We start from the raw sequence: 26,804 nt of genomic DNA, 5'->3' as shown, positions 1-26,804 counted from the left end.
TGCATGCTCAGTCACTTCAGTCATGTCCAACTGTTTGCAACCCTCGACTGTAGCCCATCAGGCTCCTCTGTCTATGGGATTCTACAGGCAAGCATACTGGAGTGGATTACCATTCCCTCCTTCAGGAGATCTTCCCAACCCAGGGATCAAACCCAAGCCTCCCACATTGCAGGCAGATTCTTCACCGCTGAGCCACTAAGGAAGACCCAAATTACCATATATCCCAGCAATCCCACTTCTGGGTAGATCTGTAAAAGAAAGCAGGATTTTGGAAAGATATTTGCACATCCATATTCATAGCACTATTCACAATACCCAAGAAGTAGAAGCAACTCAAATGTTCATCAGTGGGTGGATAAAGGATAAACAAAATGTGATATATACAAACTATGGAGTAGTATTCAGCCTTAGAAAGGAAATTCTGCAATATGATACACCATGGATGAACCTTGAGAATATTATGCTAAGTGAAATAAGCCAGTCACAAAGGACAAATATATATGACTCCATTTATATGAGGTATCTAGAGTAGTAAATTCAGAGACACAGAATGGTGGTTACAAATGGGGAGGGGGAGAATGGGGAGTTGCCTATTGGGTAGTTCAGTCGCTCGGTTGTGTCCAACTCTTTGCAGCCCCATGAACTGCAGCACACCAGGCCTCCCTGTCCATCACCAACTGCTGGAGTCTACCCAAACCCATGTCCATTGAGTCGGTGATGCCATCCAACATTCTCATCCTCTGTCGTCCCTTTCTCCTCCTGCCCTCAATCTTTCCCAGCATCAAATGAGTCTGCTCTTCACATCAGGTGGTCAATGTACTGGATCTTGGTTTTACGAATGTTGAGCTTTAAGTCATGTGCAAAAATTTGATGTTGGATTCCTACTGCACATCATATACAGTTCATCAACATCAGTCCTTCCAATGAATATTCAGGACTGATTTCCTTTAGGATGGACTGGTTGGATTTCCTTGCAGTCCAAGGGACTCTCAAGAGTCTTCTCCAACACCACAGTTCAAAAGCATCAGTTCTTCGGCACTCAGGTTTCTTTCTTTATGGTCCAACTCTCACATCCATACATGACTACTGGAAACATCATAGCCTTGAATAGACAGACCTTTGTTGGCAAAGTAATGTCTCTGCTTTTTAATATGCTGCCTAGGTTGGTCATAACTTTCCTCCAAGGAGTAAGCATCTTTTAATTTCATGGCTGCAGTGACTTTGGAGCCCAGAAAAATAAAGTCTGCCACTGTTTCTACCATTTCCCCATCTACTTTCCATGAAGTGATGGGACCAGATGCCATGATCTTAGTTTTATGAATGTTGAGCTTTAAGCCATGTGCAAAAAGATGATGTTGGATTCCTACTGCACATCATATACAAAAATTAACTCAAAACGCATAGACAACCTAAATATAAAAGCTAAAACCATAAAATTCTTAGAAGAAGGATAAATCTTCATGATCTCAGATTTAGCAATGGATTCTTGGCTGTGACAGATAATGAACATTGCAAAAATAACAACAAACATGGATAAAATGGACTTCAAAGTTTAAAACTGTTGTTCATTAAAGAACGTTATAAAGTAAAAAAACAACCTACAGAATGGGAGAAAATATTTGCAACTCATATACCTGATAAGGGGTTAATATATGAAGAACTCTTCCAACTCAACAATGAGACAAAAACCCCAATTCAAAAAAGGGCAAACAACTTAAACTTTTCTCCAAAGAAGATATACAAATGGCTAATAAGCACATAAAAAATTTGACATAATTGGTCATTAGGGAAATGCAAAACAAGACAACAATGATATCACCTCACACGTACTAATATGGCTATAATAAAAAAAATTTTTTAAGAAATTAAGTACTGAAGCATATGCAGAACTGAAACCATCATGCACTGCTAGTGGGAATGTAAAATGGTATGGCCCCTGTGGGAAACAGTTTAGCACTTGCTCAGAAAGCTGGAGATAGAATTACCATATGACCAACCACTTACGCTCCTAGGAAATACCCAATAAAATTGTAAACAAGTACTTGACAGACACTTGTAAGCCAATGGTCATTGTCGTGAAACCAAGCAGGACCCTGTGGGACTTTCCAGGGACAAACTCAAGTATCTCTGTCTCTCTTTTTTCTTATGATTTTAATTTTATTCATTCAATTTTGGCTGTGCTGGGTCTTCATTGCTGTTCAGGCTTTTCTCTAATTGTGGTGAGCAGGCTTTTCTATAGTTTTGGTACATGGACTTATCATGGCAGTGGCTTCTTTTGGTAGGAGCATGGGCTCTAGGGCATGCAGGCTTCAGTAGTTGTAGCATGCGGGCTCAGTAGTTGTGGCTCACAGGCTCTAGAGCTCTAGAGCATATGTTCAGTAGTTGTGGCACATGGGTTTAGTTGCTCCCATATGCCCATAGGCATGTGGGATATTAGTTGCACATAGGCATGTGGGATCTTCCTGGACCAGGAATCTAACCCATGTCTTCTGCATTGGCAGGTGGATTCTTTACCACTGAGCCACCAGGGAAGCCCTCCCCTGTCTCTTGTTTGTAGAAAAGCTTAAGCCCCTAGGCTTACCCTAAGTTCCAAAGAGCAAATTTAATCAGAGAAGTGAGAAAAGGCAAAAACAAAGGAAAACAGTCCAGACAAATTAATAATAATTTAGTCATAAAACAAAGTCAAGGACCTTAATAGTTCCTCCTCAAGAGTTGTAGATAGTATTCTGAACCGTATCCTTGAGTTGTTTTGCAGATACAAAAACCCCCACTAGGTGGAGGACATTAACTGCATGCTGAACACAAGCACATAGAGCCCAGGCCAGCTGGAACCAGAAGGCTGATGTTGACTCCTGAAATAGCACCTAGTTACTTCATCACCAACCAATCATTAGAATGTCCTCCAGGCACCCTGTGACCCTCTCCCCTAATGTTGCCTTTCAAAACACTTCCCTGGGAATTCTCTGGCAGTCCAGTGATTAGGACTCTGTACTTTCACTACCGGGGTCATGGGTTCAATCCCTAGCCAGGGAACTAGGATCTTGCAAGCCACGTGGTACAGTCAAAAATAAAGAATAAAAATTTAAAAACAAACGAAACCTTTCCTGAAAGCCATTGAGGAGTTCTGATCCTTTGAGCACAAGCTGCCTTTTTACCTTGCTTGGCCTTGCAATAAACACTGTATTTCCTTTCACCACAACCTGGTGTCAGTAGATTGGTCTTGCTGCCAGTCGGGCAAGTAGACCCAAGTTTAGTTCAGTAACAGTAGCACTAGTCACAAAAGCAGAAACGTAGAAACAAACCAAATGTCCATCAACAGATGAATGGGTAGACAAGGCGCAGTGTATCCATAAAACAGAATATTACTCAGCCATGAAAAGGAAAGAAATTTTGATCCATGCTATAGTATGGATGAACACTGAAAACATGCTAAGTGAAATAAGCAAGACATAAAAGGACAAATACTATCTATGAGATATATACAGTACCTCATATGATACTGTATATGAGGTAGATGGACTCATCAAGTTTATAGAGACAAAGTATAATAGAGGTTACTCAGTGAGAAGGAAGAAGGGAGGGGGGTGGGAAGTTATTGCTAAATGGTTACAGTATTTCTCTCTTTTATTATTATTTTTAATTGGAGCATAATTGCTTTACAATGTTGTGTTAGTTTCTGCCATACAATGACATGAATCAGCTGTATGCATATGTATATCCTCTCCCTCTTGGACTTCCCCCCACTCCCCACCCACATCCCACCCAAGTAGGCCATCACAGAGCACCAAGCTGAGCTTCCTGTGAATTTCTCTTTGGAATGGTAAAATAGATAGTGGTTATGGTTGTACAACATTGTAAAGTGATTAATGCCACTGAATTGTTCTTTAAAAGGATAAATTTTTTCTTATATTCTACCACAATAAAAGGAGAAAGAAAAAAAATACTGGTTTGTTCCTTGGTTCCTTCACTTTCTGCTAGTCTTTAAATCCACAGAACACATATCAGCCTAACTTTGTTCTCACAAGCATTTATGTATGTGTGTGTTCAGTCACTCAGTTGTATCCATCTCTTTGCAACCCTTTGAAATGCAGCCCACCAGGCTTCTCTTGTTTATGGGATTTTTCAGGCAAGAATACCAGAGTGGGTTACCATTTCCTCCTACCATTTCCTCCTCCAGCAGATCTTCCTGACCCAGGGATAGAACCGGAGGCTCCTGCATTGCAGGAGCAATAAGCTCATTCTTTACTAATGAGCTGCAGGGAAGCCCCTTTCAGTTCAGTTCAGTTCAGTCCTTTACTTCCTACTTAAAAAACAAAAGAAAAAAAAAACCCCACCTCTACTTTGCCTTTCCATTTTAGTAATGCGGGCTTCCCTGGTGACTCAGCTGGTAAAGAATTGGCCTGTAATGCGGGAGACCTGGGTTAGATCCCTGGGTTGGGAAGATCCCCTGGAGAAGGGAAAGGCTACCTACTCCAGTATTCTGGCCTGGAGAATTCCATGGATTGTATAGTCCATGGGGTCCCAAAGAGTCAGGCACGACTGAGCGACTTTCACTCACTTCACTTGAGAAATTTAGAAATTGCTACAAGTCTGTATCACACTTGCCAGCAGGTGGCAAATTCTGTCTGAATTTCAGCCCAGATTCATACACTTGTGTCCTCTATGGAGCTTTCAAGGTGAGATCCCTATGACCAGATGACTGCCCTTTGTCACCTCACTATTCCCGGCTATGCCACATGACAGTCCTTGCCTTTAAGTTGTGGGGAATAAACACAGAGGAACAATTCAAGACAGTGTGGAACAGCCTTTCCCTACTGTCAGTCATTTGGATGCCACTTTCCCATACTAGTATCTAGTTAATATAGATAGCATATTAAAAAGCAGAGACATTACTTTGCCAACAAAGGTCCGTCTGGTCAAGGCTATGGTTTTTCCAGTGGTCATGGATGTGAGAGTTGGACTGTGAAGAAAGCTGAGAGCCGAAAAAGTGATGCTTTTGAACTACAGTGTTGGAGAGGACTCTTGAGAGTCCCTTGGACTGCAAGGAGATCCAACCAGTCCATCCTAAAGGAGATCAGTCCTGGTGTTCATTGGAAGGACTGACGCTGAAACTGAAACTCCAATACTTTGGCCACCTCATGTGAAGAGTTGACCTATTGGAAAAGACCCTGATGCTGGGAGGCACTGGGGGCAGGAGGAGAAGGGGACGACAGAGGATGAGATGGCTGGATGGCATCACCGACTCGATGGGCATGGGTTTGGGTAGACTCGGGGAGCTGGTGATGGACAGGGAGGCCTGGCGTGCTGCGACTCATGGGGCCGCAAAGAGTCGGACACGACTGAGCGACTGAACTGAACATAGTCTTAAAATGGAAATTTTTATTACAAAATAAAACATTTTAGCATTACAGTAAATCAGAAAACCTATTACTTGCCATATATCTCAAAGATAACCTGTCACAAGTCAGGAAGACCAAGTAACTTCTACCTTTATTATTGTCCATCTAAGCCTAAGTCTTATCTTGGTCAGAAAAGGGAAAGAAGAAAAAGTGTAATTAAAGACACTTTAGCATTAAATGATGCTTTTCCCTTGCTAATAAAGACTGAAGAACTGAAAGGACTTTCTCAGTATGTGATTGCTTACAACTTACCATATTTCAACAAAATTAAGATTTTTGTCCTCCACATTTTGAAAACAGTGCTGTATCTACGATTGAGGTGTCCTAGTAAATGTGGGTTTTTTTCCCCCCTTTCTCAGCAGTAAGTAAAATAACCTCTAAAAGCGGATGACCACTTGGTATTCGACGAAACAGCATAATAAACCATCCATGCACCAAGTGAAGGCTCCCGCAGGCCCGTTGCCTACTTTGGGAAAACCTAGTGTCAGGGTTAGGACTTCCTGGTTCTCACTCCACGGTCACTGCCTGCGGCGCCTCGAGCGCACACTGCCGACCAAGGTTTGTTTCTGACAGCACACACCAGGTCAGTTCTCCATCAAAGGACTCCTGACAGCCTACTGCAGGAGACAGTACTTAGCAACATGCACACCCCCTTTCAGAACTGTCACGCAAGCCGGTCAGGACCGGACATGCCAAAAGCAAGCCACAACCTCTAACCTAACACTATCACCCCAAGACGGCGCCACAGGAGATGTGGGCGCGACTCTGTGACGTCAAGGCTCCCGCTCACGAGGTAGGGGCGGCCCCCCTCGTCTCAGGGAGGGGCGGCGTGCTGACGCCACACGCTGAGGCGGGGCCGAGAGTTTGGTGCCCCGGAGTGGGGTGTCGGCGCCTCATTCGGGTGGAGCTGAGCCGGAGACAGGTAGGCTTGCGCGGCCGCTGGGTCCAGCAGGATTTGGGAGGCTCCGCTCCGGTCAGGCAGGCGGCGAGGGTCTTGGCATGGGGCAGGGCAGCCGCGCCCTCGTTAGCGCCGCCGCCCCGGTGACAGGGAGTGGAGCTGGCTGGAGCGGGGCTGACGGGGGGAGGTGGGTGGGACGGAGCCTGACAGACGGACGTGGCAGCCAATGGTGCGGGGGGCGCCTCCTGGCGGGCGGAGATTGGCGGGTGCGGGCGTGCGCAGAGGTCGCGCGGGGCGCGGAGCGGCAAGCCATTGGCTGTAATGGGCAGGGGGGTGGGCTGCGCGGCGGATGTGAGGGAACGGGCGCAGCGGCCAGGGTGACCCCCAAGGTCGAGGAGGCGTCACGTGGGAGTCATCAGGCTGTGTCCTCTCCCCGCCTGGACGGCTGGAAGGGTGGCGCGCCCTTGACGAACCGGCTGTGAATTGTGGGCATTCGTTTTTCCCAGAGCGCGAAGCCGCTGGTTGGCTTCTGTCCGCACTGACCCTTCGCCCCTGGGACGACCCCTTGAGAAACAGATTACTCTGCAGTACCCCTCTGTCTTCAGTGCCCATAGTACTAATCCTTCCTGTGTTCCTTGAGGTGACGCTCTTGAGGAGCGGATTACCCCCCAGTATCTATCCTGTGTATTCAGTACCCCCATACCCATCCTCCCTGCGCTCTTCTGGGGTGAACCCTTGAGTGAATTACCCTCCAGCACTTGGTACCTCCACTCTCCTCAGTACCTTGACTGTACTCGGCACTCATCGTTTCCATTCTCTGTGCTCTAAAGGGTGACACCCCTAATGGATGGGTTACTCTGCTGCACGCGTGCTCAGTGCCCATATACTCAGGAGCCCTCCATGCTTAGTACCCACAGCACCCATCCTCCCTGTGAACTCTTGGGGGGCAACACCCTTAATGGGTAGACTAGCTTGCAGTACCCTACTGTATTCAGTACGCTTCTTTCTTGCAGGGATATGGTAGCTCATGTTGAGATGAAGCGCGTTTCCTTGAGGAACACACTAGTATACCTTTTCCCTTTCGCAAAGCTACCTGATGTCAGTGTAAGTTGTGTCCCAAAGCTTAGTAGAAAACTGGTGGCGAGGACATGAGTCCAGACAAGAACTTGCTGTCTCTGCCCTTCACCCATAACGGAGGAGAGATGACTCAGACCTGAGGTGTGAACTCTTGTTTTGTCCTGGGGTTTGTCCGCTTGGTTTTACCTGTACTTTGAAGCAGGGACTAGAGGCTGACTCCCAGGTTTACTGCTCTGAGCAGCTTTAGGATAAATGGCCTGGATGAAGTCTTGTTTGCACTGTGACAAGAGGTGCAAGAGTCAAACTGCAGTTTTTTGTGCAAGACCCTCACGGTCTGAAAATGTATAATACTATTCTAGCTTTGCAAATTAGCTGATCTTAGAAAGTTGAAGAAAGATTAGAGTATCCTGATAAAATTTTGAAGAGCATTTTCCACATTTCAAGTACCTTTTTTTTTCTTTAACAGCTTTATTGAGGTATAATTCGTGTACCATACTGTTCACTCTTTCAAGTATACAATTCACTAGTTTGTAGTGTATTCCTAGTATGCAGCCATCACCGAAATTTAGTTACTTTTAAAGACTAACTTTAATTTCAGAAATGCATTAATTTCTGTTGATTTCATTTAAATTTGAACATACAGCTTATTAAATGTGAAATATTTACCATGCTATATGTGTATCTTGCATATATATCTATGTATATCAGATCTGCTTTTAATTAGTCTTACTCCTCACTGCCCCATTTGAGAAAAGTACTGTACCATCTTTAAAATTTTTAGATAGTTTTATTTTGGAATAATTGTACAATTATTGAGAAATTTATTCTAGAATTCTGTAATTTTGAGAAATTGTACATGCAAATCTACTATATGCAATTATAACAAATACTACAGAGAGATCTCAATGACCCTTTACCCATTTTCTCAAATAACATTTTTACAAAAACTACAGTACACAACCAGGTATTGACATTGATTAACAGTCAAGATAGAGAACCTTTCCATTATGCCAAGGGTCCCTCCTGTTATCTTGTTATGGCTGTACCCACTTCCATCCTGCTTGGAATTCCTCAGCTCCTGGCAACCACTAATCTGTTTTCCATTTCTATAATTTTGACATGTCAGGAATGTTACATAAGGAGAATCATACAGTATGTAACCTTTTAGGGTTGGCTTTTTTCACTAAGCATAATTCTCTGAAAATGCATGCAGGGTGTTGCCTGTATCAGTAGTTTTGTTCGTTTTTATGCTTTTGATGCTGTTGATGTACCAGGCTATTGGTGTACCACAGTTGATTTAAGTCTCCAGTCATTAAAGGACATCTCGGTGGTTTCCATTCTTTGACTGTTAAGCTGTTATACACATTTATATACAGGTTTTTAGGGTTTCTTTTTCCTTCAAATTCCTGGGTTTTTTTTATTTTTATTTTTTTAATTCCTGGTTTAATAAGGACTTTATTTTGAGAAAAAAAAGGTCCCAAACATCAGACTGTTCACAAAAATAACCCACGGTATCAACTTTAGAAAACAAGTCTTAATATTACACCGGTTATTTTTCTAGAGGATGCATTTGACATGCCAACTCTCATTCACAAAAGTACATAATTAAGCTTGTGTTGAACAGCCCCACGTAGCACTTTTATATGGGGTATATATACAGGTTTTTATGTGAACAGAAGTTTTCATTTCTCTGAGGAAAAATTCCCAGGAGTGTAATCACTAGGTCATAGGGTGGTTTCATGTTTAGTTTTTTCTAAAGTAGACAGACTTTTCTATTACATTCTATTTCAGACTTTTACATTCCCACCAATAATGTATTTGTGACCCACTTACTCCATATTCTTGGTAGCATTTAATACCATTTAAAAATTTTTAGCCATTCTAGTGGGAGAATGTGAGGGTGGGATATTTCAAAAGAACAGCATGTATACTATCTATGGTGAAACAGATCACCAGCCCAGGTGGGATGCACGAGACAAGTGCTCCGGCCTGGTGCACTGGGAAGACCCAGAGGAATCGGGTGGAGAGGGAGGTGGGAGGGGGGATCGGGATTGGGAATACATGTAAATCCATGGCTGATTCATATCAATGTATGACAAAACCCACTGGAAAAAAATAATAATAATAAAAATAAATAAATAAATAAAAATAAAAATTTTTAGCCATTCTAATAGATGCATAGTGATTGTGGTTTTAATTTGCATTTCCTTGATGGCTAGTGATACTGTCTTTTTATGTGTTTAATTGCCTCTTCAGTGAAATACCTATTCATATCTTTTGCCCATTTTGTAATTGGATCATTTGCAGTTTTTAATGTTTCATTTTGAGAATTTCTTAAGCATTCTAGTCCTTTGTTGGATATGTGGTTTACAGATATTTTCTCCTGTCTGTAGCTTGTCTTTTCATCTTCTTAATGGGCTCTTTTGGAGAGCAAAAACTTCTAATTTTGGTCAAGTCCTGTTTATGAACTTTGTCTTTTCTGGGTTGTACTTTTAGTTCCAAGTTAAAGATTCCACCTAGCTCTCTTTCTATTACATATTTCTCTATAAGTTTTATAGTTTTGTGTTGTACATGTAAATTATAATCCACTTCAAGTTAATTTCTATATAAGGTATGAATTATGGCTTGAGTGATTTCTTTCTTTTCTTTTTATTCTTTTTCCTTCCACTATAGATATCCAACTAGCAGCATTTGTTGAGAAGACTGTTCTTCCTCCATTGAATTGCTTTTACATTTTTGCCAAATATCAGTTGGTTGTGCTTGTACAGGTCTGTTTTAGAGTTCTCTGTTGTGTTTCATCAGTCTTTTTGTCTGTCTCACCATCAGTACTATACAATATGATTATTGAAGCTACATAATAAATTTTGGAATTAAGTAAATTGGTTCTTTCCACTACTATTGTTTCAGCTAATCTAATTTCTTTGCCTTTGCCTATAAATTTTAGAGTAATCTTACCTCTATCTACAGAAATTCTTACTGAGATTTTGATAGGAATTGTGCTAAAGTTGTGTAACAATTTGGAGATAATCTTCCAGTCCATGAACAAGGTATGTTTCTCATTTATTTAGGTTTTTTTATTTTGTTCATTGGTATTTTGTAGTTTTTAGCATACAAGCCTTGTACATGTTTTGTTAGACTTATACTGTTTCCTTTTTAAAAATTCTTTTTCATGTGTCCATTGATAGTCTGTAGAGATACAGTTGGTTTTTATATATTGATCTTGTATCCTGTGACCCTGCAAATACACTTATTCTATAAATGTTTTTGTAGGTTCCTTAAAGTTTTGTACATAGATAATCGATTATGTGATCTGCAAATAGTAGTAGTTTGATTTCTTGCTGTCTGATCTGTACGCCTTTTAGTTCCTTTTTTTTGGCTTATTGCACTGGCTACAGCTCTCAGTACTATGTTGAATAGTAGAGATGAAAGTAGACATCCTTACATTGCTCCCAGTTTTAAAAAGATGCGGTCACTCTTTCACCATTAAGTAGGGTGTATTAGCTGTAGGCTTTTGTGGAGGCTTACTATCAAGTTAAAGTTCCCTTTTATTCCTAGTTTTCTGAGAGTTTTTATCATGGTGGTTGAATTTTGTCAAGTCCCTTATCTGCATCTATTGATATAAGCATGTAGTTTTTCTTTTCGAGCCTGTCAGTATGGTAGATTGCATTGTTTTTTGTTTTGTTTTGTTTCTGGCATTGCTACATGTGGATCTAAGTTTCCAACCAGGGGTTGAACCCATGCCCCCAGCAGTGGAAGTAAAAAATCCTAACCAGTCCTGGAATGCCAGGAAATTTCCCGGAGTCTACTTTCTCAGGAGCTTTTAAATTACACATGAAATTTCTTGAATAGCTGTTTCAAACTGGATAAGTTGTAGTAGTTTGTACTTTTGAGATTCTTGGTTTCTTTGCTGACCTCATAGGTAGCTTTTCTGTCTCTTGTTGAAAGAGGAGTTGAAAAAAAAAAAAAAGAGGAGTTTCCAACTATAATTTAAATTTGTTTTTTTTCTCCACTCACTTTTGTTAGTTTGATTCACATATTTTGCAGTTATGTTGTTTGGTACATACATATTTAGATTGCTATATTTTCTTGGTAGATTAATCTTTTGTCATTAGTATCTCTGGTAATTTTCTTTGCTCTGATGTCTATTTTGTCTGATAATAGATTATTATTAGATGACAAAATAAACTCCTGCTTTCGTTTGCTTAATGTTTGTATGATACATAATTTTTCGTCCTTTCACTTCCAACCTTCCTGTATTGTTATATTTGAAATTTCTTATATTATTGGATCCTATTGTTTTATCCATTCTGCCTATCTCTAACTGGTGTATTTAGATCATTTACATTTAGTGTAATAATTGATATGTTAGGAGTTATGTATGCTATTTTATTCTTTATTTTCTTTTGTTCCTCTGCTTTCTTTTTCTTGCCCCTTTGTGGGTTACTTGAACACATTTTTCTTTTTTTTTTTAACTTGAACACATTTTTAAATTCCACTTTTAATTACATGTAGTGTGTTTTAGTGTATCTGTGTAGCTTTTTTTAGTGGATTTTTAGGTAGTGCATTGTATGTACATAATTTATCACAGTCTACTAGTGTCATTTTATCATTTTAAGTGAAATATAAAAACCATATCTCTCTTTACATCATTTTATCCTACTCCACTTAAAATTGTCTTAAATAATTCTTCTACAGACACAGAGTTAGAACCACATTAGATGTGTAGTAATTTTTGCTTCATCCATCACACATTATTTACAAGATTCTAGAGGAAAGGAAATTATATTTACCTATATTTTGTTCTTGTTCTTTCTTCATGATATTACAAGTTTCCCTTTTATCATTTACTTTCTGTTTACAGGATTTCATTTAGCCATTCATTTAAGATAAATCTTCTGCCAGCAAAGTTTTTCTTCATCTAAGATCTTTATTTCCCCCCTTTTTCCTGAAGGATGTTTTTGCTGGATATAGGACTCTGGATTGACAGTTATTTTCTTTCAGCACTTGAAAAGTGGGCCACTTTCTCTTGGCCTCCATAGTTTCTGGTGAGAAATATACTATTTTAGTTGTTTGTAGTTTTCAAAAGCTTATGATGTATCGTGGAATATATTTCTTTGGGTTTATTTTGTTTGGGGTTCTCTCAGCTTCTTGAATCTGTAAGTTTATGTCTTCTGCTAAATTTGGAAAGTTTTCAGCCATTATTTTTTTGAATACATATTCAGCCCCTTCCCCTTTCTGCTCCTCCTAAGATTCTGATGACATTTATATGCAGCATTAGGTCTTTTGTTATAGTCCCACATGTCCCTGAGGCCCTGGTTTTTTCCCCCAGTCTATTTCCTCTTGTTCAGGATGGGAAATTCCTTTTGTTCATGTTTGTTCATGTTCATTGTTTCTTCTTTCTTTAGTTTAACTTATTTATCAAGTTTTTTACTAGTTATTGTAATTTTCAGTTCTGAAGTTCCATTTGGTTCTTCTCTTTCTTTACTGAGGCTATTTACATTTGTTTCAAGCATGTTGATAGTTGCTTATGGAAGCATATTGATGCTGGCTCTTTTAAAACTTTACCACATAATTCTAATGTGTGTCATCTTAGTGTTGGTGAGCACAACAGAACAGGCTTCTGACACTGCTAGGGGGATAGGAGGTGCTGCCTGGTTATTACTGGGTGGAGGCGGAGGCTCCTCACCTGGCCTCCTTGGTATCTGTGGGTAGGGATTCCTTGTTGCTGCTGTATGGGTGTAATTTCTCAGTTAGACCTTTGTGATTCCACCCTGCCTGGGAAGGGAGATTCCACCCTGCCTTGTGCTGCTGGGCAGTAAAATCCATGCTCCCTTCTGGCCTCTACTAATGTTGTTGAGGGGAGGGGGTCATTGTCACTGGTGGGGATGAAAGTCGCTGATCTCCTCTGATACTACCAGATGGAGTGGGAGCGGGCCACCATGTTTTCTGTGGGGTTGGTTGCACAAAAAGATTCTGTCCTGCTAGACTGCCCCATTCTCAGTCCTCTGGCCTGAGAGGGCAGACTTATGTTGCAGCTTTTTTTGAGTCTACAGTAGTTGGTGTTTCTGGATTGCCAACTTCTTCAGCACCTAGCCTGGAATATATGAGGGAAAAAGAAAAGGAGAACTCAATTCTGAGTCTTCTGGGCCCCAAGGTCCCTTCCCAGTCTGTCTCCTCTCCACATTTCAGAATCGTGTTTGTTTGTTTTTTTTTTAAATGAAATATCTCTTATTTTTAGCTGCATGTGGTGGGAAACAGAAGTTCTGTGTATGCTTTTTAAGTTTTTAATAAATATTGACAACTGCCCTTGCTTTTCATAAAATTTTAATAATTTACACTTTAACCAACACCTTTAAAAAATGCTAGCTTACCTATACCATGCACCACCACAGTCAGGGCACCTCTGGTAAGAGTGTCAGTCTGGAGAAGGACAGATCAGTCTTCAGACCTGTGCACTGAAGCTTGTTTAGGGTTCCTGGTTCAGAGGTGGAAGTGCTTCCTAGCAGTCTGGTCAGTTACCCACTCCAAATTTATTTCTGTTTTGGTTTACCTTGGAAACTTCAGCTTTTTTAAGAGATAGCATTAGCTGTGAGGTTGCTTTTCTTGTTTTTTGTTTGTTTATTTGGCTGGCTGGTTGGTTTTTTGTTTTTCTGGTAAATTGTCCTTTAGTCATAAAAGTATTTAAGTGTGTAAAATTCTTTCATTTTTGTATCATAGTTACAAAAGACATTGAGAAAGCAGGAGTGATTGTTCCCTGCACCTTATGGCAGAGGAAACTGACCATAGATCAGGTGACACATTTAAGGCTCACACAGTAAGGGTCATTCTGCTTGTTTGCCCTGCAGGCTCAGCCACCACTTTCATCTAATGATGGCAAAATACCTTTGCGCTTTAAGAGTAACCTGCACTTCTTCCCTCTCTCAGTTTATGTTTGATGAGGCATCACAGGTGAAAGATGTTGAGTTCTCCTTAGATTCTCAGCCAGTAAGAGAGAATTGGTATTTGTGCTCTTTCTGTACCTAATGTCTTTGTATCACTGCTAAAGCTAGAATAATGGAGTAACAGCTGTGGGTATGTAGCAAGCATTGTTTTCTTGACTTGTCATGAGAATCTTGAGTCTGAAACACCCCCCAAAAATAACCACCTTTCAAGGTAAGTTGTTCTTTTTAAATGGTTCACAGGCAACACACAATGGTAACAACCATTTAACTATGCATGTGCTTTTCCCTCAAAGATTCATGTCCTGAGAAACTGTCCAAGCTGTTTTTACCTCTAATTACTCCCCTGCCTAGCCAGCATGACGGTCATAGACGTCAGGAGTCAGTTTATCTCCCCATCCTGTGAATGGGGAGGTGACCTTGGGTAAAGTGTGTGCTGCCTGACTGGGGAATGTTTAGGCGCAGATAAAATTCTGTTTTATTTTCCTAAGAGCAGAGCACTTAACCCTTAAAAACAAGTTTTGCTTTAGTTTTTGCTTTTTTTTTTAAATGTTATTTTCCTCAAATGTATAGATTTATATACTTGTGTCTTGAAATTAATGGTTACAGAGTGTCACTTTGGGTACTTTATTGATATTGATAGATTCGTGTTTCTTCTTAGACTTTTTAAAAAACAACTTTATTGAGGTGTTTCCCTGGTGGTCCAGCAGTTGGGGCTTCATACTTCTATTGCATGGAGGTGGAGAGGGGCACAGGTTCAATCCCTGGTCGGGGAACTAGGATCTCGCATGCCATTCTGTGTAGCAAAAAAAAAAATCAATGAAGTTTAGGGTTGGGCATATTTGTTGACAAAGATTAAAAGAAAAAAACTTTATTGAGGTATAATTCATATACCATATAATTCACCCATTTAAACTGTACAGTTTAATGTCTTACAGTATACCAGAAGGTCGTGAAGCCATCAGCATAATCTAGTTTTAGAATATTTTCATCTTCCCCTGCCCCCAAAAAACCCATACCTGGGCTTCCCTGGTGGCTCAGTGGTAAAAAAATCCACCTGTCAATGCAAAAAGCCCATACCCACTAGTCGTCCTATCAGATACTTACTGCCCCCAACCCTGGGCTTTATGTCTGTATCGATTTGCTTGTTCTGAACATTTCATATACATGAAGTCGTGTAATATTGTGGTTTTTTTGTGTGAATGACTGTTTTCACTTAATATATTCAAAGGTCATTTGTGTTGCAGGATGTATTGGTATTTCATTCCTTTTATTAGTTCTATTATGGCTTAGTTCTATAGTATGGCTCTATCACATTCTGAGTTTTTCCACTTTTTGGCTAGTATGAATAATGCTGCAGTGAACATCTGTGTACAAGGGCTTGTGTGGACATATGTTTTTGTTAATTCTATGTTTAACTTTTTGAGAAACTGTTTTCCAAAGTGGCTGCACTTTTTTCCAGTTTACACTCCTACCCGGACTGTATGAGGGTTCTAATTCTTCCTGTTCTCTCCAACACTTGCCTGTATTGATTATAATCCAGTCTAGTGGGCCTGAAGTCCTATCGTGTTGTGATTTTGATTTGCAAATTTTTTTGCCTTATGACTAATGATTTTGGGTATGTTTTAACATTTTTACTGGTCGTTTGTGTCTCTTCTTTGGAAAAATGTCTATTTGTTTCCTTTGGCAGTTTTTTTGATTGGGTTACTTTTCACTATAGATTTATATTTACATTTTTGTGTCATGAGTTCTTTATATTCTGCATGCATGTACCTTACTAGCTGTATAATTTGCATATATTCCTTTTTAGACTGCCTTTTTTGATGGTGTCTTTTGAAACACTGAGCGCTTCCCTTCTGGCTCAGCTGGTAGAGAATCTGCCTGCAATGCAGGAGACCTGTGTTCGATTCCTGGGTTGGGAATATCCCCTGGAGAAAGAAAAGGCTACCCACTCCACTATTTTGGCCTGGAGAATTCCATGGACTGTGTAGTCCATGGGGTCACAAAGAGTTGTACACTACTGAGTGACTTTCACTTTGAAGCACTGAAGTTTTTATTTTGATGAAGTCCAGTTTGTTGTTGTTTGTACTTTTGGTGTCCTAAGACACATTGTTTGACTCAAGGTTCTGAAGATTTACTCCATTTTGGAAGTTAGAAACCTTCTAAGAGTCTTACAGTGCCAGCTCTTGGATTTAGGTCTATGATCCATTTTGAGTTAATTTTGTGTATGGTGTAAGACAGGGGTCCAAAATCATTTTTCACATGTGGATCTCTAGTTGCCCTGGCACCATCTGTTGAAAAGACTGTTCTTTCCCCACTAAGAATATTTGGCACCCCTATCAATTAGAAATATTGTTCTCAACCACAAGTCAGAACACTTGGACTTTTTTGACAACCCAAAGCTTTCATGAAAGGGTTTGAACGGTTCAGCATTCCTACCAGAAATGCACTATTCTTAATGTTGACTCTGGAATTGGAAGGATGGAATCTGAACCTTCCAGAATCTGAAATGTATACCTGGTGTCTGCTCTGTGGGTCTCTCAGATTGCAGATAGGGAACAGCTGTTCCTGGTCATCCTGGGGTGGAGGCAGGGAGATGTTGAGCTGTCTGCTGAAGGCAAAGTTTTCCTATGAGTCATCTTAAGGGAAGTTTGAAGATTGTTAGTAATTGTGCTGGGCAGCACTGAGCTGTTTGTCGGATTTTATGACTGTAGAACTTGGTAATGTGGTTTGTTTACTGTATCATATTGGAAGGACTGCTTTAGGAAGAAGAAATGAAGTGAACAGTTTTGTACTTGTCGGTGTGGTGCCTGTTAATTGGGTATTGCAGCAACTGAATAATGACTGTTAATGGAGGTGATGATACTGCTGTGTTCTAGGAGAAAACTCCCAACTCAGAGTGTTTCAAGCTGCCTGGATAATAATGACATTGGCGGAAAGAGATGAGTGTCGGCCTGAGTTTTTAAAAAATTAACGTGGAAAGCAACAGCAATAGTATTTTTGCCATCAGTGTCTTTGATAGCTTTTTGTCTGCCTTCAACTTAATAGCTGAGAAAATTGGAACAGAGTTGGCAGTAGAAAGAACTACTGAAGTTACTTAAGGGTTTTTTTAAAAAAGGAGTTAAGATAGCATCCTAAAGATAGCATTTAATTTTTAAGTGGCAAGTTTTTGTTTGTTGTTTAGCTTTTAAATTCTGCTTTTGCTGACCTGTCTTTTCCAAGCAGCCAAACAGGCCAGAGTCCTTTATGCATATCCTGATCATATTTGGGTCAAGAGAAGGGGTTCTTACAAACGGTGTAGAGGATAGTTTATATAACATTTATTTCTGGATAATTCTCAGCCTGTCTCAGAGCTTGGATTTCCTTCAGGCAGGAATGAAGGTGGGGTGTAATTCCCACTTTACAGCCAGGGCACTTGCTTTAAGGCCAACCATTTGTTAGACTATCAGTCACCACTTCCCAGGGCAGAGGGCTGTGGTGAGCCTCACTTCTGCCCAGCGGCTCCCCTCCCCTTCCCCAGCCTCTTTTGCTATGACTGGAAGAGACCACTGGGCAGCTGGGATTTTTATGGGAAGAGAAGCAGCACAGTATCCTTGTCCCCTTCCAGAGGCATCTGACTGCTTACACATGATTGGAAGTGGTTCAAGACCCTCCACTGCAGCTGCTTAGTCACTTCATTCATGTCCAACTCTGTGCGACCCTATGGACTGTAGCCTCGCCAGGCTCCTCTGCCCATGGGGATTCTCCAGGAAGAATACTGGAGTGGGTTCCGTGCCCTCCTCCAGGGGACCTTCCCAACCCAGACAGTCTAAACTCTTTCATAGTCTAGTGGGTGCATCAGCTGCTTTTGTAAAGTGGATAGTGTAGTTAGAGTTATATATTAGATTAGTAAAATTACAGCCATCAAACTCAAGGTCCATTCAACCTTGGGGAAAATGTAAACAAACTCAGAAAGGTGACCTATAAAGCAGAAGAGCTAACACGTGCCTTGAAGGAGTTGGTGGATTTGGAAGAGACCTAACAGGTCAAGCTACTGACTGTAGAGTGGAGCGAGGTAGGCAGACTCTTCTGTGGTCATTGCTGTCCATGCCTTTGTCTTGCAGAGCCCCCTGCCTCCCTGGTTGGCCCTCTCCTGGCTCCAGTTTTTGGAAACGTGGCATCCAGACCCTTGGCCGTCCAGCTAATCCATTCCTCCTGCTGGCCAAGACAGTTCTTGCTCCTCCCCTGTGTTCTTCAAACTTTTCCATCTCTCTGATCTTTCTTCCTACTGATTCTTATATGTAGAATCCCTGCCTTCCCCTCCTCTTCAGAGCGAAGTCGTCCCTATTGTCTGTACCCTTCCCCAAACTTTCCTGGCTGCTGGAAAGAAGCACTTAGGAGAAGTGGGTTCTCCCAGGGAGTTTTGTTGGTATTGTCTGTGCCTCTCAGGTGCTCAGTGCTTTTGCTGTAATTATTTTTAGTATATTTTTTTTTCTGCTCAAAGATAATTTATTTGAGGGTGAGCAAAATATTTTCCCAGTGTCTCTGTGTTCTCTAGAATACCAAGAGTCCAGCAGGGCTCGGTAATCTCTGGATAGATTAGAAAGTATTTCTCCTTTTGCAGTTAATACTAACCTAATCCTTAATTCACCCTTGTTGCCTTTTCCTATAGTTGTTTTACACAACGTATAAACTTACATGTGCTTAGTTGTGTCTTAATTCTTTGCGACCCCCAGGGACTGAAGGGATCTACCAGTCTCCTCTGTCCATGGGATTTCCCAGGCAAAAATACTAGAGTGGGTTGCCATTTCCTACTCCAGGAGATCTTCCTGACTTCTGAACGTGCATCTCCTACATTGCAGGCAGGTTCTTTACTGCCGAGCCATCAGGGAAGCGCCCCCGTCATGATATCTCATAGCCCTCAAACTGGATCAAAACTTGCAAGTGCAGACCATGAACTCTGCAGCTGTGCTCTTAGCTCACCATGTTGAGTGCAGGCCCTGCATGTAGAAGGTTGGTCCGCTTGACTACCTCATGCTCTGCCATGCTCTCTGAAGCAGAACACGCAGCCACACATGCATTTACAGACTCTTTCTCCTCCAGCCAAAGTCTGAGAGGATTTCCCCCTAGTAGCCTTGTCTGCCAAAATGCGCTTTCTAACTTCTCTTTCTTTTCTTTGGTGCAGACAGTCGTGAGAGACTTCAGGACAAGAATGTTTCACTTAAGGACTTGTGCTGCTAAGTTGAGGCCGTTAACGGCTTCCCAGACTGTGAAGACATTTTCACAAAACAGACCAGCAGCAGCTAGGACGTTTGGGCAGATACGGTGCTATACTGCCCCCGTTGCTGCGGAGCCTTTCCTCAGCGGGACTAGTTCGAACTATGTGGAGGAAATGTACTATGCTTGGTTGGAAAACCCCAAAAGTGTACACAAGGTAAGGCTCAAAGGAGCAGGTGTCCGTGTTTGGAGTCTTGGCCGGTGGTGGCTGGCCGTCCAGGTAAGTGCATGTGTTCTGAGGACCCTCAAGAAGGAAGTTAGGCAGGCGGCTAGAAGCCCCACCAACTTGAGTTCTTTGCATCAGCCCAACTCGACCGTCAGCCCAGGCCCAACAGGAACCACCTTCTCTGGAGGGGCATTTCCCTCTCTCCATGTGCGGCGCGCTCAAGGCCTTGCTTCCTGGGACAGCCAACATGTTAAACCCCCACAGAGGTGATGAAGCACTTGCTCCGCTCCCAGGACGTCACCAATGCTGCTGCAGGATAGCGGAAGCACACGGAAGGAAGGACCTTCAGGAAGCTCCTCCATCCCACTGTCCTCGAATCACCTGAAAACCATCTCATGTGATTTCTCTACAAATGACATTTTAGATCAGCACGTTCATGTCCCTCTCCTGTATTTGAAAGTAAATTCTGTGAAGGCTTCCTTCTAATTTCTCCGTGTTGACGTATGAGGCTATTCTTTAGAACCTCTCCCTTCACGTGTTTACTTGATGCAGAGCATGCCTGGTGGCAGAACTTCTTCAGAGCATTTTGCCCAGTGATATCTATGAGTTTTGATAACTGTTTCTTGGCTTTCAGGTCATGCAGCTGGTCCAGTGCAGGCGCTGGAGGATGGGTCCCCAAGCTGCTCAGCTCCTTGTGGCCCATTTGCAGGGTGTGGGGAGATCTGAGGAGACAGTATATGCGAGGTGCTCAGGGTCAACATAGAGGAAGTGCCCATCAGAGGCTGGCTGCCATCTCTGTTGATCTGGCCTCTTCCTTCCTTGTGAATTTTAGGGATTTGTCTTCAAAAAGCAGCCTGCTTCTGTAAGGCCTTTGGGTATAATCTTTACCCTGAAGTGTTAGTGACATTTAGGATTGGATATGTCTGTGTGACTGTGGGAGCCCCTAGCCCTGTTTTATCAGGAATGCCACCTCTTGGTCTGAACCTCCTTGCCCAGCAAAGGAGGACATCTAGCCAGGTCTTTCTCTTCCCTGTTTTCTTGGCAACCTGGAAGCTGCATTGCTCCTTGAGCAACGTGAGATCTGGTTTTCTATGGGAGGAGATCTGGGGTGTGTCTCCCAAGACGGTAGACAAATGGACCACCCAGAAAGAAGTTCTGTATAAAACTGGCCCTGCCAGTAATGTCAGATATTAGCAGTTTCTGAGGACAGTTGCTACAAGGTTCTCTTTCAAATAAACTTAGCCCAGAGGTTTTGGAGTCAGACTCCGTCTCGTGTCCAGGCTGTTCCTCACCTTCCTTTTCTCAGATATAACCTCTTTGTAGAACCAAACAAGTTTTCTTAAGTTCTATTTGGTTTAGGGGGGAATAGCACCAGAATGAGCTCTTACAAGGTAATATGGATCTAGGCTTGGGGGTGTCCGTGTGTGGATGCGTCATGGGAATGGGTTGCAGTGAAGAAGCACACCACTCTCTGGTGCAGAGCTCTGAAAAGTGGAGCTGAAACCATCACAGGGACTGTCACCATTATTAGTATTTGTGTTAATATCATTATCATTATTATTGCTTAAAAAATTTTTTTTAAGATTTACTCTTTAGAGGAGTTTTAGGTTTACAGCAAAATTGAGGGGTAGGTACAGAGATTTGCCATATACTCCTTGCCCCTATACATGCAGCCTCCCACACCATCAATATTCCCCACCAGACTTACAACGTTTGTTATAATTGATGAACCTGCGCTGACATGTCATCATCACCCAAAGCCCATACATAGTCTACATTAGGGTTCACTCTTGGTGGTATGCATTTGTGGTTTTGGACAAATACATAATGACATGTCTCACCATTACAGTACATCATACAGAGTATTTTCACCACCCTAAAAATGCTCTTTGCTCCACTAATTCTTTTTTTTTCCCCTACCAATTCTTGAAAAGTATTTTTATCACATAGCATCAAGAAAGGTAGCATGTGATGACTGGGAAGCACTTGGGGGTTCTCAGGCTGGGTGGAATGGTCACAGAGTCCATCTGTCCTGAGAGTGCGGATAGCACAGTGAGAGGACTACTAACAAAACTGAAGCAGCCTTCTGAGGAAGACTCTAGAGTGAGGGTTGGTTCCTTGGGCTCCACAGGTCAGAGCAAGCACCTCTTTGAGACTCTGCAGGGGTGTGGGTAAAGGATCTCCAAAAAGAACTGTAGTTTAATAAGAGAATACATGTAGGTTGGCATCTTTGGGTCAGATTTTATCTGCTGATTTCTGTTGTCAGGTTCTCCAGGGGACTCAGCGTATCCTAGAGGGAGAGGGACAAGATGTTGTAAATCAGTGGATGTTTAGAGTGGCAGTGCCCCTTCTCGGACTTCCCAGCAAAGTGGACTTGATCACCTCTCTACATTGAATTAGGCCCAATAACTGATGTGTGCTTATTTTTTGACGGAGACGTTCCAGAGCTTTGCTTAGATTTTCAGAGGTATCTCTGACACTCAAAAGATCTTGGAAATTGTTGACTTTGTTAAAAAATGCTTTATTTTGGTTTGTGTTAGAAAACATAGTTTAGGGAGATATAAAGAAAATTAGCTTTTAAGATTTGGATTGATCAAATTTCTGATCTCTCATTTCTGTATCAGATAGGGGATATCAGACTCCCTGCCCGAGAGCTGGTTCAGTTGCTGTGCTCTTCCCTCCATTTGCAGAGGGCTCACAGGGAACTGCTAGGACTGGACTTTTTTCAGCAGAAACAGAACACATTTAGCATCTCTGCCTCTCTGCTCTCCTGTTATTCCTTAAACTTTTTATGACCTTTTCAAACATGTAGTAGGAGTGTCAACTGCAAATTCGCACTTGCTGTCTGCCTCTCCAAAGATCAAATTATGAGCCTCTGCAGCCGCTAACCTTCAACACTGCTTGAAAGGAGTTCAAGGAGGAGGTCAGAAAGCAGGAGCTCTGGGCTCTGGAAAAAACTGGCAGGACAGGTCTTCAGATAGTTAGATTATTTTCCAGGGAAGATTTTATGAACCAGTTCTTTCATCTCTTCATATCTAGAAAAGCACTAAATTCCTTCATAGTGACGTCTGTTCCTCATGACTAGCAGTAACCTTCACAAGATTAGCATCAGCCTTCTGCAAAAAATAAGTGCTTGGTTGCATATATTCTCCCTTCACCAAAATTACAAATATACTGACCACCTCTCAACCTCCTTGGAGCAGTTTCTCAGAGCTATATGAAATGCTGACTCCCTGGCTATAGTCCTCATTTTGCTCCAAATAAAATGTAACTCACAACTCTTAATATTGTGCTTCCCCCCGCCCCCCCAGTTGACAGAAATGTAAAATGAACCTCCACGAGGAGACCCAGTGCCCAACTTCAGTAGCTCTCTACACTTTGCCAGTTCTTAAAAATCTATTTCTTCCCTACTTACTTTTCTGTTTGTTGGTTTGTTTTGTAAAATACTCCCCACTTGTGTTTATCAAGGCAAATCTCAAACCATTATTATTTCTGTCATAAATGTACCTGAGTGACTCTAACAAGGGAATGGTTTCTTAACCATACCTAACAAAATTAGCAAGGCAATTCTCTAATACTGTAGTCTGATTCTCAGTCTGTATTTCATTTTTGAGTTTATAATTTACTTTTTAGTTTTGTCGTATCTCTATTTTTAAAGAAGACTTTTATTTCTAGATGTCTAATTATGAAAGTTATGTTTGTAGTAATCAAGCAGTTCAGGGGTGCAAAGCCCCTGGGCACTCCCTGCGCCTCTATGCCCAGTTACCTGATCAGCCCTGGATCTGCCTTTGTACTCTTGTCTTCCTATCCTTTGGTGTGGTCCTTTCCTGGACAGCCATCTCTTCCCCATTGTTTTCTCCAGTCCAGCCATCTCTTCCCCATCGTTTTCTCCAGTCCAGCCTCTGCACTTCAGTCTTGAACACCTTGTCAAATGCACCTCACTACATGACCCTTTTAGGAACCTTCAGCCGGGCTTGTTCTGTCAGCATGCAAAGCCCCCCCCCCCCCCCCCATTAAGGTCTTGGCCATGTTGGGGATAAGTCAGATTGTGATGTCTTATTTTTAATTACATCTAAAATACAGAGTCAGAGCCACATTGTCTTTGTTAGTGTTTTAGACAACAGGTAATTGAGAGCTGCTGAACCCTCAGAGGACCCCACCCACAGGCATCATGTGGTGTCAACCCTGCCTGGGAAGACCCAGGCTCAGGCCCTCTGCCTTCTCCTCCCCATGGTGCCCTCCCTGCCCCTTCTGATTGGGCCTGCACACTGTGCTTTGTCCGTTAGCACTTGCTTCGCCTGCCTGGCCTTCAGAGTGACCTCTGCCCACTTCCTGAAAGCCTGTCTTGCTCCTCTGCTGAGTCCATTTCCTCTCCTGCCTTTTGCCAGCCTGCTGCCAAGTGTAATAACAGCTCTCTCGTCTAGCATGGTCATGACAGGACCTCTGTAGGGATCGAGGTGCGAATTCTAGACTCGGTCCCACCTCATTGAGCTTGGCTACGCCGCCTTTCAGGCCCATGCTGTTCTCCTTTTTTCTTCCCTGCTCATAAAACACAATCCTGTAATTTTCTGTAATTGAACCAGACAAGCAAAGCAGAAACAGAAATGCGTTGTCCCCAGTATGCAGTGACACCATTCCTTTTCATCCTGCCACTTGAAACTGTCTTGGCTGCACTTTAAAAACCATGGTGCGCTCTAGTTCTCTGCTGGCCTTGAAGAAAAACATACACATGGTATGCTTAATAGGCTTTCAGTGATCAAGGCTGTTCAATTGCATTTTGAAGTTCCTTCATACTGAGCTTCCTACATCAGGAGGAATCTCAACCCTGGTGACTTTTTGTGTTAAATCGACTAAACTGCGAAGAATATCCTCCCTAACTTCAGTATGGTGTTTTACTCTTAAAAGATTTATGTTTATGCAATCAGGGAAATAAAATTTGCACCTTTGAAAAGTGTAGGGGTCATGAAGCAGCGCCTTCACTTTACATGTGTGGCAGTTTGCAGCTCATGACAGTTTTTTTTGGAGGACTGAGTTTGGTGTCAGGAAGTGTGAGCGTTCAGGGCCCTCTAGCTCTCAGGCCTGTGAAAATTCTATAAGCACAGCACAGTTAGAACACAGGGTAAACCCCACCGGCTTCTGAAGAGAAGCAACAGTCATACTGAACTTTGAAGGGTAAGGAAGGGGCCTGACCAGGGACAGTGTGCCTGTGCCCAGGAAAGGCACTGCAGAGGGACACTCGGGGCACTCAGCAACACTCGAGAGGGTCCTGCGAGGCTCGGTGCCAGGAGCCAAAGGCACGTGAAAACCAAAAGTTTGAGCTATGACATGCGTTGAGAGGCCCCAGGGGTCAAGCAGAGGAGTGTTTGCTTATTTTGTGAAGCGCTGTGGGGGCGTGGACCCCTCGGTGGTTGGAAGAGGGTGAGGGCGTCAGGCGCTGACAGAGCTGAGCCTGTGGCGAGAGGAAGGCGGGCTTGGAATAAAAGCATGCTGCATCTCTGGGAGCATGACTTTTTAATGATTACCCTTTTGTACTGTATGTTAAGCAAAAATAGTGGGTTTTTAAATGTCAGTGATAACTGCAGGGAGGGATCCAGAGTGACTACAAGGGGAAGGAGGATACCAGGAGCAAGAAAGGAGCGTCATCCTTGGGGCTGGGTCAGCTGCTAAGAAGGGAGCAGCGAGCTCCACCCCGGCCACTCTCCCGGCGCCTCCTTTCTGAGGAAGGAAGGAAGGAAACATTGTCAGAGGGAGGGGTCCTTTGGGGCTTTTCCCAGAAAGGAGCTGCTGTGGTTGGTGATCAGCATCAGCTCAGAGCCTCTGGGCCACTGGCTCTTCTTGTTCCACCTGTGTCAGGCCCCACTGATGGTCTGCCAGGCTCTGGGCTCTGCTGTCCGCAAGCAGGTTGTAAGTTTAGGGCCTTATTTCTAAGTGGTTATGACTTGCAGACACACAATTCTCTCTGGGCTGAGGCTTGGCTTGGCTGGGCTGGGTCCTCCAGGTTTGGTGCCCACTAGGCATGTGGGGGATCAGATGCCCTCTGTGGTCCTGCATGGCTGCCCTCGGAAGTTGTAACCCTGAGTTGACAGAACGCATTGTTGGCTGCAGACAGCCAGGCAGAGGGCATGGGCTCTCACTTGCTGAGGAATCCCAGGAAGACTGCTCATGAGAGGTCACAGATGTCCTGCATATAATATTTTCCTGCAATAAAAATCTGGTTCCTGTGAGTGTTCGTAAAATAAATAACCCTAAAACCTAGCAACTCAAAACACCACCAGTGAAGTCTTTCTCCTGTGCAGCTGTGGTTCAGCCAGGCTGCAGCCCCACAAAGGACCCCCTCACATCTGGCGTTTGGTGCTAGCTATTCGCTGGGCCCTGCCATCATCCAGGGACCAGAGCGACCCCCTCACAAGGCCCAAGCGTATCTCTGAGAGGAGAGGGGAGGGGAGGAGAGCCTGCTGGCCTTGGATGCCCCACCCAGAACTTAGACACTGCCACTCGAACCCACGGCTGTGGTCAAAACAAATCTCAGGTCGTCCCCGGGGACACCTCCAGTGGAGGAGCCTCCCAACCCCTGCAGGGGGCTTTTGTGTGGACCTGGGAGGACACATGGCCACTGGGCAGCTTACCACAGTGCTTTCCATAATGATATGATGCGGCCCCCACCCTTAGTCTGGAGCGGGAACTCACGATGCATCATTCCCCAATCAGCAGTTAGGGCTAAGCCAGGACGGCTTTTCTTTGCTAATCCTGTGTGTTTATTGATACTTTACCTGCACACAGATAGAGAGAGAAGATAGTAGAACTTGTCTGGAGATTTTCTTTTGCCTGTACAATACTGTGGTTTTTAAAAAAAAAACACGGCATTGCTCTAATGAAGCACAATTCACTTGGCTTCTGTGGTTGAGGAATCCCCAAGCAGAGCCCCTGGTTTTAGCTATAGAAATAGTTCTGTGGTGACAGGTCTGGCAGGCCCAGATCCTGGTTCCTTCTAGACATGGTGGTGGGTAGTGAGCTGGGTCGAGGCATGGCCCTGCCCTTCCTCAGCTGGGGATGGTTTAAACAAGGCCCTG

At 42.9% G+C, this 26,804-nt stretch overlaps 1 protein-coding gene across 2 annotated transcripts in view; it reads left to right on the top strand.

The window, feature by feature from the left end:
* Window positions 1-6,199: 6,199 nt before the first annotated feature.
* Window positions 6,200-26,804, top strand: part of OGDH (oxoglutarate dehydrogenase) — a 67,146-nt gene continuing 46,541 nt past the window's right edge. For both annotated transcript variants that reach the window (XM_061165600.1, XM_061165601.1), the window contains exons 1-2: window positions 6,200-6,321; window positions 19,477-19,725. In XM_061165600.1, coding sequence (XP_061021583.1) covers window positions 19,504-19,725 — 222 coding nt within the window. In that variant the 5' untranslated portion in view covers window positions 6,200-6,321; window positions 19,477-19,503. The remainder of the gene's footprint in view (window positions 6,322-19,476; window positions 19,726-26,804) is intronic.

Source organism: Dama dama, chromosome 18 (assembly GCF_033118175.1).
Source record: "Dama dama isolate Ldn47 chromosome 18, ASM3311817v1, whole genome shotgun sequence".
NCBI classification, from domain to species: Eukaryota; Metazoa; Chordata; class Mammalia; order Artiodactyla; family Cervidae; genus Dama; species Dama dama.
Note: the sequence above shows the minus strand (reverse complement) of the source record. Positions and strands in the feature narration are given on the sequence as shown.